Raw genomic sequence first — 14,302 nt, forward strand, 5'->3', positions numbered from 1 at the left:
CTTTACTTAAGCTGCTTTTGTTACTCACTTAATGGTGCCTTTTTGGGGACACAGTTGCCTACTTTGCAGGAATAACTCTAGGGAAGCTGACAGGCTTCCAGCACCCCTCGGGGTAAGCCCCCTGGTTAAAGGTTTTCCTAAATTATTTTCCGTGGCACCTGAAGGCACACACAAAGGAAGTGGCTTAGAAACAGCAAATCTGCTGGAATCCATTCCTGCCTTTTTCTCTTTCTTTTCTTCTTCTTCTTCTTCTTTTTTCTCTCACTTTGGCTGTGAGGAAAGGAGGAGGATGTGGAACCTGAACCTGCCCGGCCTGTTCCCGCCCCGTGGGCGCGTCTTTGCACAGCTGTTTGCCGTCAGCTGACATTCACTGAAGCAGAACTGGGTTTTTCAGAGCAGTGTCCATGTCAGCTGTCCAGCCCCGCTTCGAGTGGGTCGGGAGGCCGATGCTGTGTCTGTCCGCATCTGTGGGGACGTGAGGTCCAGGGGAGCAGGGAAGGGCGGAACTGTGGGCCAGGCTGGGCTCTCAGGGTTTGCCAAGGAGCACACCCACCCAGAGTGCACCTGTGGGCACCGCGTGCCTGAGGGAGGAGGGAGACTTCCCAGACACCGGGAAGGTGCCGTGCGCTTTGTCTGTCCCCACCTGCTGTCCCCAGACTCTCTACGACTCACACTTCCTTCCGCTGAGAAATGCAGCAGGCTGAGCACGGGGTGAGAGATCTCTCCGTGATTAGACCAGCGGTCGCCAGCCTTTCAGGGCTCACGGACCACTGGTTGGCGACCCCTGATGAGGAGCGTGGCTTTGGGTACCAGTGAAGAACATGTACCTGGGGCAGGTACCTGAGGCTGCCGATTCTGGGGAAAGCCTGAAAGTGGGGTGTAAGCGTGTGCTTGGGATTGGCTTCTCTCTTCTAAAAGCAGGTCACAGGGATATTTCAGAAAGAGAGTCCTGGGGTCCAGCGAGGTAGCCCTTTGCCCTGGGGCTGCTGCCTAGGGGCTTGGCCACCGGGAGTGGGCAGTGTCCGAGCAGAGCATCAGTTAAGCCATCTCAGCGGACGGATGGCAGTCGCAGGCGTGCCTGTTGCGTTACAGAGCTTCCGTGCCTTGCACATAGATTGTCATCCTCTGCATGTTATTTTTCTCTCCTCTCTGTTCCTGCCTGTCATTTTAATGCCCTTTGGGCACGAAAGGATAAACCCAGAGCAATGAGCAGCTCACTCCTCTGTGCCAGGCCCCTCCCTGATGCTTTGCCCTTCACCCTCCCAGCAGCCCTGGGCTAAGGTTCCCCGTCCCTGTTTCACAGCTGAGAAACCCCCTGAGCCTCGGGATGGGCCACGGAGGGGCCCCGGGCGTGGGTGGCAAGCCCCTTGTCCCTTGCCGTGGGGGCGCAGTCGGGGCCCTGGCCGCAGGGAGGGTGTCTGGCCTCTGCCGCCCGCTCTGTGGGGTCTGATGGAACTCTCTGGGCCACAGGAAGCTGAAGGCGCACCTGCAGCATCTCCGGTGGAAAGGCGGGAAGAGCCCGGGCCAGGGGCACCAGGAGAAGGTGTGTGCCCACTGCCGGCGGGCGCTGGGGCTGCTGCTGGACCAGGGCGCCGTGTGCCAGGGCTGCAGCCACTGCGTGTGCTCCAGGTGCCGCGTGTTCCTGAGCAGGACCCACCTCTGGAGGTGCACCGTGTGCTACGAGGGCAGGTGAGGACGGGGGAGTCCTGGGCGGTGGCCCGAGATGAGCCTCAAGGGCAGTGGGCAAATGTTTGCAGAGCGAACTTCTGAGACTTGGAGGTCACCATAATCCAAAGTGCATTGGATTGCCCCGGCGGGTGGCTCGGTTCATTGGAGTGTTGTCCCGTGCACTGAAGGGCTGTGGGTTCGAATCCCTGTCCGGGCACATACCGAGGTTGCAGACTTGATCCCCAGTTGGGGCTCATAAGGAGGCAACCCATCCATGTTTCTCTCCCTCTCCTCTCTCTCTCATCACTAAAAACATATCTTCTGGTGAGGATTAAAAAAAGAAGCTGGTATGCTTTCCATTCGTGATAGACTGAATCTAATGTATTTTAATCTTTTGGTGGTGTGAGGTTTTAAGCATTTTTTTTATTATGGAATTGGTATTTTTGAACTATCCATTTTGAAAATGGTAAACAACACGTTGGGCTTGGGCTCCCACTGTTCCAAGCAAGAATGGGTTGGTCGTGGGTCCTTGCACCCCCACGGGAGTGTGTTTCTGGTGGCTGGGGGACAGCGTGCTCCAGGCCACCACGGGCCTTGTGGGAAAGGAGTGTGTCTGTTCTGAGCCCAGGGGTGGAGGCGGTGGCCTGGAGACCTGAGACCACTTCTCGCTCCTCAGTCGCCAGCCCGCTCGCTCAGTGTGAATGCAGCGGCCGGATTCCTTCTCCCCTAACTCAGGAGGGCTGCTTAGTGGGCGCCCTGGCACGAATCTCCCTAAATTTCCAGGCCCTTCGCAAGGCCTGATGCATTTCAGTCGCTCACCCAGAGAAAAGTGCAGCCGTCCCACCCGACGTCTGTGGTCCTACCTTCCGTCTCCAGCACTGACTCCTACCAGACCCACCTCCAGGCATCTCAGGTCTCCTGGGTTCGTGGGGGCCAAGCCCTTCTGTGTGCTGCCGGCCACACCTGTGCTTGCTCGTGCAGGCCTGGGGCCTCAGGAGGGTGGGTGGCAATTAATTCCAAAAATGTCTCGAGAGATCTAACGATCTTCCTCCGTTTTAATCAGCCACAGACATTTGAGGTCTAATGATAAACACTGCGTGGTAAGGCATTGCGTTCCTCAGCAATTTTCTCCTAAAAGTGAACTAGAAGCAAAAAGTCAAAACGGGGGACGGGGCCAAGCGGCTGCCCAGGCGCTGGCCGTGTTGAAATCTCGGCCCCAGCGTCGGGCCCTGGTGTTGAAACTCTGCCCTCTAAGGACACCAAGTGTGATTTCTATAACCCCAGCTTCCTTCTTTTGAAATAAAGATGTTTTTCAAAACACCTAAGATAATTGCATTGCCCTGTGTGAACCGACACAGGTCCCATACGGGAGAGCTAACTCATTTCTAACATCTGTACCCCACCCCCTTCTCTTTGCTTCTTCAAAACCCTCTGCTCTTGCTCTGTTGGTCCACTGTGGGCTGCTGTCCTCTCTCTCTCTTTTTTTTAATCCTCATCTGAGGCTATGCTTTTCATTAAGAGAGAGAGGAAGGGAGAGGAAGAGAGAAAGAGAAGCATCGATGTGAGAGAGAAACATCGATCAGTTGCCACAACCCGCAACCCGGGTACGAGCCCTGACTGGGAATCAAACCCACAGCCCTTTGGTGCACGGGATGGCCCTCTGACCACTGGACAACCCCGGCCAGGGCATGGCCACGCCAAGAGAAGGCCTGGTAGCCCTTTAGAACATTTGACATTCGTAACTGAGCGGGGGCCTGGAGGCGGGTTTGAGCCCCGTCTGTTTCCCGTGTCTGCTTCTTCCTCGGCCTGAGTCCTGCTCCCCGAGAACCAGTGGGGCTGTGGGCACCGGACGAGGGACATCGCGTTTTAAAACCAAGGAAGGAGAGGCTCTGGGACCTCAATTACAAAGAAGCAGCAGCAAACCCAGCTCGCAGGTGCTGCAGCCAGTGCAGGCGAGTGCCGGCCTGGCCGGGGCGTCCGGGGCAGCGAGGACCCCACCTTCAGGACAGGGGTCCTCAGGGGACCGCAGGGCAGCCCTGGCTGCAGCGCTCCTGGAAGAGGCCAGGATGAGAGGGACGGACACAGTCGGGAGAGGAGACACACGGGAGTGACAAGGACCGCCCACCACTGCGAGTGCGGGCGAAGCGCTCCTTGTCCTTGGCGCTGACTGTCTGTCTTAAACCCAAAGGCGGTCTCCTGGGGCAGCCACTGCTGTGGTCCTGTCTTCCAGGTGAGGACACAGAGGTTGGAGACACCAGATAGTTGGCCCATGGCCATGAGGTCAGAAAGACTGGGACCCGGTCTCCCGCGTCCCATTTCCTCTTGCCTCCGCCCTCTCCTGTCTGCTGGGAGCTCCCCCGGGAGGGCAGAGCCTTCAGAGCCGCCCAGAGAGTTGGGCTCGGGGGCATAAGGGCTTTGCCGGAGGAAAATCAGGAGAATTGGCTGTGGGGCCAGGCGGACTCAGGAGGGGAGATAAGGTAACAGGCCACGTGGAAGTCCTGGTGGTAAAACCAGGCGTGAGGCGATGAGGCTGGTGGCGGTAGAGATGACAGACAGCCCAGCCAGCATGCTCAGTGATTGAGCATCGACCTATGAACCAGGAGGTCATGGTTCGAGTCCCAGTCAGGGCACATGTCCGGGTTGCGGGTTCGATCCTCAGTAGGGGGCGCGCAGGAGGCAGCCACTCGATAATCCTCTCTTATCATTGATGTTTCTGTCTCTCCCTCTCTCTTCCTCTCTAAAATCAATAAAAGCATTAAAAAGAGAGAGGCTCTGACTAGTTTGGCTCAGCGGATAGAGCGTCAGCCTGCGGACTGAAGGGTCCCAGGTTCGATTCCAGTCAAGGGCATGTACCTTGGTTGCGGGCACATCCCCAGTGGGGAGTGTGCAGGAGGCAGCCTATCGATGTTTCTCTATCATCGATGTTTCTAACTCTCTATCCCTCTCCCTTCCTCTCTGTAAAAAAATCAATAAAATATATTTTAAAAAAAATAAAAGAGAGAGAGAGAATGTGACAGACAATTCAACAGAGGGGTGGTGGAAATGAGTTATGAGGGATGAAAGCGGGAACCACACCGCCATGGCCAGCAGGCTGCGACAGCCCAAGACCTTGTTTCATTGGCCTTGAATGCCTAATACTTATCTCCATGTGGAAACGGTGCGTGAGTTCTCCGATTGGCCACAGCGCCCACCCCTCCCTGCGGCCTCACACCCAGCCCGCTCTCCTCACTTCCAGCTGCTGCCGGGGGCCGATGCACGGGAGACCTCAGGCTGCTGTCTCAGGCTCCCCCGGTGCAGGCCCCACCTGATCCCTCCGGTTCCCGGGAGCCCCTGCCCACGTGGGATGTCATTCACTCCCCAACCCACAGGCACTTCCTGGCCCCGCCACGGGCCTCCATCGTGCTTGGGGCTGTGACTATCACCTCTCTGAGGTCAAGTGGGGGAGAGTTATCAATGCTCCACGAAGTGATGGTGGCAGCCTGATGAAGTCGTTTCTTTATCTTCATCTCGACGTCCTCACTCCGCTCCCGGTTACCTAGGATTTAATCACCCCGATCAGTCTGTTTTCCTGTGAGAACGTTGAAATCAGATCGACTGGGCTGGTGCAGAAACCTCACTTGTGCTTTGTTAGTAAAAGCCATCTTAGACACAAGAAGGGAAACGATTTTCGCGGAAAGCGCGCTGGACCGCGTTAGCTGGGACTCGCCCAGCCGCTGGACAGGCTGGCAAAGCAGTTGGTTGATCTCAGGTTCACAGGGAACTTCTTCCCGGGAGTTTGGCAGCTTGTTGGTCTGACGAGCCAGGGGATGGAGGCGGCTTTGCCATGGGGCACTGGGGGGAGCGCAGGCCACGCGGGAATGTGCTGCGTTAGCCGCTTGAGGAACCTGACTGCACAGAGCAGCTCCCACCTCTGCCCCGTTGAGTGGAGCCACCCAGGGTCATCACGCTGACGTTTCTGGAGCAGGAACTAGGGATAGTGTCGCCTCCTTCAGCTGTGACTGACCGGGGTGCCAATACACGCGCTCCGGCAGGCCTGCTCGGGCCCCGGCCGGCTGACAGTGACGAGGTCAGACCGCGTGGGGTTGTCGTCTGTGCTGGAGTTAGCAGTGTGCTTTCCAGCAGCTGCTTCGAGGGCTCATGCAGTGACAGCGACCGCAGAGCTCCGGGCTCCCCAGGAGTTGATGAGGGGCGTCTACGCACCGGCGCTCGTGGCCATAATCACAGTGACCCAAATGCAGTTAGTGGAAAGGCCAGACCCCGACAGAACTCAGGTCTCCTGGCCTCTGTCTTCCAGCCCCTCCATCCTCCTCCCCCCACCCCAAATCTTACTTAAACCTTGCGTACTTATTGATTGATTTGGGAAGTTTTAAGGAAGCAAGTCATGGTTCTGTTCAAGAAACATAAAGGCATTAGCCCGTTGCGGAGCTCAGAAACTGTTCCGAGAAGCTTCGGGGACACATTCTGGCCCGCCATCTGGGATGAGCAGGGACTCCTCCTTCGGTTCCTGCGACGCAGCTTCCCCATGGGGCCCTGACGAGGACAGAGACGCAAGGGCTGCTCACCTCGGTCTCAGGCCGTGAGTAGCAGCATTTATAAGCCTCACCCTAAGGAACCCACTTGTGTTCATATATGGCTTAAAAGAACCGAGTGAGAATACCTTCAGTAAGTGCTTTACAAAAGGGAATTGGCTGCGAGGCGAAGCGTCCATGTTTCTTACGTAAGCAAGGAATTGGCGGGGTTTGTGGCACATTCTTTTAAGGGTGTGAGCAATTTACAACCTCTGTGCATTTGCCTCTCTACATCCTCAGAGGATGTGAACAGTTCTACCCGTCCAGGGCTCTGAGAGGTCGAAGATCGTTTCTCCAGAAATTTGGAAACTGTCAAGAGTAAAACACGCTTGGGACGTGAGTTCCAGGCAGTGAGCACATGAGCGGCTCCCTGTGAGCAGCTCCCGTGTGCGGCTTCCTGTGGCCGAGACGGGGAGCTGCAGCCCAGGGAGCACTGCAGGCCGGCTGGCCAAGGAGCCACTGCCCCGGGCTCAGGTGCTCCGCCGGCCCCCAGGCCCCCGAGCCGCCACCAAAGCACAGTGACCCCACGGCCCAGACTGCGGGGCCTGCAGGGCCTTCGCTGTTAGCTCTTGGTAAATGTTGTGGTAACTCAGGTTCACCCTAAATGAGGTGAAGTGACCCCTGGATGATCTTCCTCCCAGCGAAGAGGCTGCATGGAATGCTTTTCCTAGCGTATCCTCATGCTGTGGCTTTCCGCCATAAACGAGATACATTCTCTCCTTTTCCCCTCCCCTCCCCTCTTCTCTCCGCTTCCCTCCTCTCCCCTCCTCTCCTCTCCTCCTGCCCTTCTTCTCCTCTCCTTCCCTCCATCCCTCTCTCCCTTCCTTCCTTCCTTCCTTCCTTCCTTCCTTCCTTCCTTCCTTCCTTCCTTCCTCACCCAAGGATATTTTTCCCATTGATTTTTAGAGAGAGTGGAAGGGAGGGAAGGAGATGGAGGAGGAGAGAAATATTGATGTGAGAGAGACACATAGATTGGTTGCCTCTCACATGCACCCCAACGGGGGACCAGGGATCAAACCTGCAACCCCGTGACCCTTCGGCGTGCAGGCCAGTGTTCTAACCACCAAACAATACTGGCCAGGGCTCCTTGATTTTTTAAAATTATTTTGGGGCAACGTTGGTCAATATATTACTAGTATGTAAATTTCAGGTGTACAGCTTTATAATACAACATCTGTATACTCGATCAAATTGATTATTTTGATGGCAATTTTGTTTCCCCTTGTACATTTATTCAGAAAACGCGAAGTACTTACCGTGCGTTGGGCCCATGAACGGGTTGAGGTGTATGTGTTACATGTACATGTTACACAGACGGTAAAACACGCCCACGCAGAGACCCCACCCTGCTGCCACTGGTCACACGCTGAGCTCTCTGGGAGAACAGCAGAGTCGGGCTGGGCTGCACGTCTGAACCCCGAGGCCCTTGGCCAGACTGATACTGTGTGACACCCCCACCTCCCTGTGAGGGGCCACTTCCCAGCCGACGCTCCTTCTGCTTGCTTTTCAGAAACGTGAGGATAAAATCCGGAGAATGGTTCTTCGAGGAACGGGCCAAGAAATTCCCAACTGAAGGTAAATGCGCTCAAAATCTTTACTAAATTGAAAACGATAAATTCCTCGTTTTAAAATATTGGGCTTAAAGCTTTTGAATGGAAACAACTTCACAGGGCGAGGTGACAGCGTCACCCCCGTCCTCCTGGTGCTCCTGTTCGCGGTTTCCTGCCTCTCCCCCCCCCCCCCCATGTGCCCACCGTGGGTCGCGGTGTTTGCCTCTCTACCCCGTGTCCCCGAAGTCTCCCCGACGCCCAGCTCCTGGGAGCCAGGTCTCCCTCCTCCGCACGTGTCCCCCAGAATCGCCGAAGCGCCTTCGATCGGGTCCATATGTGCGCACTTTTCTCGCTCTCCACACGCAGAACCTGCCCGTTAGCCCCTTGCAGCCCGAACACAAAACCTCGTTCAGGATACAAAACCTCGATCGACACGATTGCGCGAATCACTGAAGAGCACGGCGTGGGTGGGGTTAGAACTGAGCAGACGCTGGTGTTATGAAGTCACCTGTCACGACCATGGGGGTGGGAGGGAGTAGTTGGTCTGTGTCTTATAAAACAGTCGCAAAGTCGATGTGACTGTGTGATCAGCAGCTGGGACCCAAACCCGTGGTGAGAATGGCAGTGCCATGGTTACGGAGGCGCCGTGCCGGAGGGTGGCAGCGGGGCAGAGAAGGAAGTACCTACGGGGGGGCCCGCGGGCCCCGGCATGCACCCCTGCGCTGTGCTGAGTGATGGCAGCACCGCTCCCCCTCCCCATGCTGTGTCACAGCGGAGCCTGCGCCGGCCCAGTGGGAACGGGGTGCTGGAAACACTTTTTATTTTTGGAAAAGTGTTGGTTTGAGGTGGAGAAATAAGCTGTTTAGCATCAACCACAGTGCGTCGTCAGGTAAAGGCCACACGCGGGCGTGGCCACACTCAGCTCTGATAAAAGGCCCTGCTCACGCCTTGTTTCCATGCATGACATTCTCCCCTGGGTTCCACTCCCGACTCTTCTTGTCAAGACCCAAGGGTGCTTCTGCTGAGCCTGTTAGGATCGGGTGGGGGCACACCTCTAACGGGAGCTCGAGAAGCCGACGCGGCCAGTGTGAGTCCCTCTAGCCCAGGGTTCTCAACCCTTTCCCGCTGCCTCCTCTCTCCTGGCCCAACGCCTTGTCGATACTTTCCTTTAACTGCTCCCGGCCAGGAGCCTGTGGCCCCAGATGTCCTGCCGGCCTGTTAACGGGCGGAGGCCGGGGGGCGAGGCACACACCATGTGACGGCTGCGGTGTCCCTCCTGGAGTTCTGGCCTTGAACGCGGGCGCTCGCCCCACCTGGAGCGTCACCCGCAGAGCAGGGGCAGCTGGAAAGCCGTGCATCTGCCCAGCAGCTCGTGCTGTGGTTGTAAAGGTGTGAACGGGGCCCTGCTCAGCCCCCGCACCCTCGGAGGCAGAAAGCAAGGTGCCGGTTCACACCACGAAGGGCGTCAGACCCGGGCTCCCTTCTGTGCGCCCCTTGCCTTTTGCCGGGAGCACGCGGCGGCTTCAATAGCATTATTCTTCCACACGCCTGTCTCCAGCAGAAGGCTCGCCTGGGCTGCAGGGCGGCTTTCTCGGGGCTCAGGCACGCACCTGCCGGCCAGTGCTGCTGGCAGGCGCTGGGCTCCTCCCGCCGGGACCCCTCCACAGGGTTGCCGACCCCCCGCGGCCAGGCGCCGGCTTCTAGCTGGTGATCCCAGAGAGACGAAGACAGAGCACCGCGGACCTGAACAATGGTTTTTAATGTGGTGGAACACATGCAGCATTAAACGTACCATTTTAACCATGGGTAGGTGTACGGTTCAGTGACATTAAGTGCAGTCACACTGCTGTGCAACCATCACCGCCATCCGTCTCCAGAACTTTCCATCCTCCCACACCGACACTCTCATGCCCATTAAGCAGTAACTCCTGTCCCCCAGCCCCTCCCCGAAGCCCCTGGAACCTCTCTCCTACTGTGTCTGTCTCTGTTGACATGGCTTGGCTTCAGAGCTCGCCCCGTCATTGCTGCCCCAAACCAAGGTGGCACAGGCCAGCTCTGCAGGGCGGAGGCAAGAATCACCACGTGTGACTCTCTGCAGGTCTCTGTCTCGCTTTATAATTTAGTTTAGCATAAGCATGTCCCCGTGCTACCAAGGCTTCTCCCAACGTATGTTGACGGCCGGGATGCGCTCCCACGCGTTCAGCCGGGCCCCTCTGGTCAGCGAGCGGCCGTGCTCGGACTTTCACGTCACAGATGACTCCGTGTGGACGTCGGCATCTCTGTCTGTGTCCGTCGGTGGCTTCTTAGGAGAATGACTGGTCGAAAGGCTTTGATGTTTTCCAAGTTCCCCTCTGGGCAGTGTGTGCCCGGGCACCCCCTGGCAGGGCGCGTGAGCCGCCCTCTTAAGTCCTGTCTCTTGAGACACGATTTCAAATTACATTTGTGATTTTTGTTCTGAATGTAAAGGTAATATGGATTCATTTTAAAAATGGAAAAATGGAGGCAAGCATAAACAGTAACATTGAAAATACAGTGACTTCACCCTGAGAATTATTGTTGACATGTTGGTAGATATCATTTCTGTTCTTTGGTGAATATATGCATCTACATTGGTGAGTATGTATGTACATTTTTAGGTAAAAATGATGAATAGAGGAAATTTTATATGAGCCAAACTAATATATCTATATAATTGGGATCAAATTATCCATACAGACGTATTCTGATATCTCTCCACATTATATCATCATCACTGTTGTTGGATAGCTAGGGAATTTCCAGTTCTGCTGTCACATTTTTGGGAGTTTGTCATATCATTAAAGTAATAGTAAAGTGCAGTGTACACCCCTGGAGAGCGGTCTTCAGCACATCTCTGGAGAGTTCTAGAAACAGAAGGAAAGAAAGTGTTAGGAACACCACCTCAGAACGCATGCACCTCTGCCACCAGCATGAATTACCCTTAAAAGCAAACAACTCTGTCAACACAGTGAAACCACTCCGGTGGCCCCCAGTGCCCCCCTGTTATTTCAGTTGGAATCACCTAATTATTGCGATGGGCCATTTCCGCTGCTTTGACTCGGTAGATGTTGGGGCTCTCAGCCCCTTTCAGTCCTGTATGCTGTACCGCGCACCTTTGTTGACATGCAGAAGTTTTTCTTGTTTTTGTTCCATTCCACCTTTTCCTGTGGAAGTTCTTTCTTTGCTTTTATGTGTAGAGACTTCTTCCTGATCCTGTCATTGATACGGTAGCCACGCTTCTCTCCTAACTGTTATGAGCTCATTTACATTTAAGTCTTCACCAGGCATCAGGGGCCTGATCTAATTTTTTCTGCCCATCACCAGTGTTCCCAGTAGTGTTTCCCAGTAGCCCCTTTCCCGCTGGCTTATAACCCAGGGCCAGTCATCGGCACAGCTGAGCTCTGAGTTCCCGGGGTCTCGGTCCCGTGGACACCACACTAATGCTTCCCTCATCGCCTGCAACTCTTGGTCCTCTGTCCTAACCAGGTTTTCAGTTCTTGGAGGGTAGGAGCTGTGAGCAAATGTACGTGAATGGAAAAGTAAGGATAGGTTGTCTGGAGATAAAATGTGATGTTCTGTGTGGTAGCTTCCATTGTCAGAATTAGCACCAAGAAGGCACCTAAAACTGCAAAGTCGGAGTTCTTTTCTTTTTTGTCACCCAGAAACCTAGAGCCAAATTTAAAGTCCAGTTGGAGTAATTCCATCATCATGCCGTACGCTTTTACTTACCTCTATTTTAATGACCTAATTGGATATGTGCCATTTACAATAATGGCTCCAAAAATGTCCTTGAAAGTAGGCAAGGTATAAGCAATAATCCAAAGAAGAAGAATCGAGGTGAATTGTGGCAGCTCGTTATGCTAATTCTCCAACCATTAAAAAGATTCGGAAACAGGAAAACTGAGCCCCAATTCCTTATTTTTCAGGGAGATGGTACATAAAGCATTTAAACATTCTCCTTTCCTTCATTTCTTTTCTGATTGTAGACTGTTTTTCCCCTCTAAGGTTTTATAATTCAACATTTAGTGTTGTCTTTAAACAGTTCCTCACATGCTGTGGTCGTCGTGGTTTCTCTGTGGTGCGTGAAAAGGTGGGGACGTAGGTGCTGGCCTGCACCCTGGTACTGTCCCCTCTGCCCCTCCACCCCTCCGCCGCCAGGCACCTGGCAATCTGCACAGAAGGTGTTTCCTGGGGCTTCTGGGACCCTGGCTCCGGGATCAGCTCTGAACTATTTTCACCTCAAAGTTCCTGACTCGGTGGGACCAGGTGGGGCCCAAGAGTGTGTATTTCCCAAGTTCCCAAGTGATTGTTTTCACGCACTTCAAGTTTGAGAGCCACCGGGAAAGTAGCAAAGCTAATGCGCAGGTATGATGGTCATTTTCTAGATCACTGGTACCCAGAAACCTGGAACGACATTTATTCTAATTCCCTTGGTACTTGCTAAGCATATAGAGATAGTGCCCTCTTCTGGCTCCGTGCTATAAATGCATATATTTTACAGCCATGATGTTTTTATTGCTTAATATTTGAGCTTTAAAGCAGAAAAATGACAATCTTGCCCCACTGGTGTGGCTCAGTGGTTGAGCATCGACCTATGAACCAGGAGGTCGCGGTTCGATTCCCAGTCAGGGCACAGGCCCGGGTTGCAGGCGTCAGCAGGCGCAGATGAGAGAGACTTTCTGCCAACAGGACTGCCCACCTCTCACTGATGCTCGCGCTGTGGGAAGGCGCCGGCTGTGAGCCATGGCTGTGCGCTCTCCTTTAACAAAAAGTGAACATTTAGTGCTTTTTAAGGAAATGGTGTGTAAGAAACATCTGAGGAATAGAAGAGAAAGAAACTGAGAATAAATGGCAAATCGGACAGAGCTCCTGGGCAGGTTTCTGAAATTCAGCACCAGGTTCCGATTCTGCAGGGCGGGGCCTGGAGCTCTGCATTGCCAGGGAGCGCCCCCTGGAGCTGGGGAGACCCCCGGCCCACACCTGGGGAAGCAGGGACACGGCACACTAGGACCCGTCAGCCCAACCGGGCCCTCTGCCTGCTCTGTGTCCTGGGAGCTAAGCTGAAAATGGGTTTCACATTTTTAAATGGTCAACAAGTCAAAAGAATATTAGTGACATAGGAAGTATGTGAGACTCAGTTTCAATGTCCAGTTTTGTCAGATTCCAGCCACACCACTCTTTCATATTGTCTGACTGCGGTCACAGGGCAGTTAAGTACTTGGAACAGAGACCCTACATGGCAGGGAACCTAAAATGTTTACTAGTTGACCTTTACAGAAAGGGTGCACCATCCTAGCCGGGTGCTAAGTGGTTAGAGCGTCGGCCTGCAGACTGAAGGGTCTGGGGTTCGATACTGGTCAAGGGCACATGCCCGGTTGTGGGCTCAATCCCCAGTAGAGGGTGTGCAGGAGGCAGCCGATCAATGATTCTCTCTCATCATTGATGTTTCTATCTTTCCCTCTCCCTTCCTCTCTGAAATCAATAAAAATATTTTTTATTAAAAAAATAAAAATAGATTAACAAAAGAAAAAAGAAAGCTTGCACCCAACACATAGGCCAAGGGTGCAATAGCCAGCAGGGGGCAGCAGAGAGCTGTTTCCAGGCCAGTGTTGACCTCAGGTTGGGTAATTAGAAATGTGGCAGAGGGAGAGGAAGCTATGATAGGGGCCTGCGGTAGAAATGCCTGGGCAATTAACACGAGATGAAGTGCGGGTAGGTGGGAGTGAGTAGGCAAGGCCCCGGGTAAGGAGGGCAGTCAGAAGCGATTCTGTTGCTGGAGCAGAAACACAAGGCCTGCAGGGTGTCGGCAAGCAGGCCGAGAGGTGGGACCAGGTGGGTGCGGAGGCCCAGGATGCTGTGCAGGGCTTGGCCTTCAGGAGGAGGCAATAGGGAGCCACTGAGGGGCGTTAGGTGGTACAGTGATAGCATCGCATCTGGGAGGACGGACTGTAACTCTGGTGGCTGTGCCCCTGGGACGCTGTTGCAACAAACAATCCAGGGTCCAGAGGATGAGGCAGAGCAGCTGCAGTGCAGGTGACACAGCCCGACCGTGGGAGTGCTCTGCGCCCTGTGCCTGGGATCCGGGGCGCTGCTGTTTCTCTCCCTCTTGCCCATTCGCTCTCTGCTGTCACAGCCGCCGTGACGCTGCCGGCCGGCCGGGACCTTTCCTCTCGGTGGCTCCTGCGGATGGGGCCTCGCCATTGCAGGCTGGCCTTGCTAGTTCGTTTCTGTCTCAGGGCGTGTGTCTTCATGGGGGAGGGCGCGCAGACTTCTGTTAGCATCTGGTGAGCACCACGAACCCCGGAAAATGTGCGCGGGCAGGGGGCTCTGCATCTGAGATGCTGGCGGGGCCTGCACCTCCCTGAGGCCCGCCCAGTGGAGGACCCTGCCCAGGGCTGCACAGTTCAGGGTCGGCTGGGGTTCAGGGGGCAGCTGACTGACTGTCAGATGCTGTCTGCCCCCCTCCCAAAGGCCTCTCTGCCCACCCTGCTTCTCTCA

General features: G+C 54.9%; 1 protein-coding gene across 1 annotated transcript in view; it reads left to right on the forward strand.

Annotated features, from left to right (window-relative positions):
• Window positions 1-14,302, forward strand: part of SYTL3 (synaptotagmin like 3) — a 39,142-nt gene that overhangs the window by 350 nt on the left and 24,490 nt on the right. Inside the window, exons 2-3 of the mRNA XM_015560033.1 lie at window positions 1,471-1,689; window positions 7,747-7,811. Coding sequence (XP_015415519.1) covers window positions 1,471-1,689; window positions 7,747-7,811 — 284 coding nt within the window. The remainder of the gene's footprint in view (window positions 1-1,470; window positions 1,690-7,746; window positions 7,812-14,302) is intronic.

Source organism: Myotis davidii, unplaced genomic scaffold (assembly GCF_000327345.1).
Source record: "Myotis davidii unplaced genomic scaffold, ASM32734v1 scaffold1494, whole genome shotgun sequence".
Taxonomy (NCBI): Eukaryota; Metazoa; Chordata; class Mammalia; order Chiroptera; family Vespertilionidae; genus Myotis; species Myotis davidii.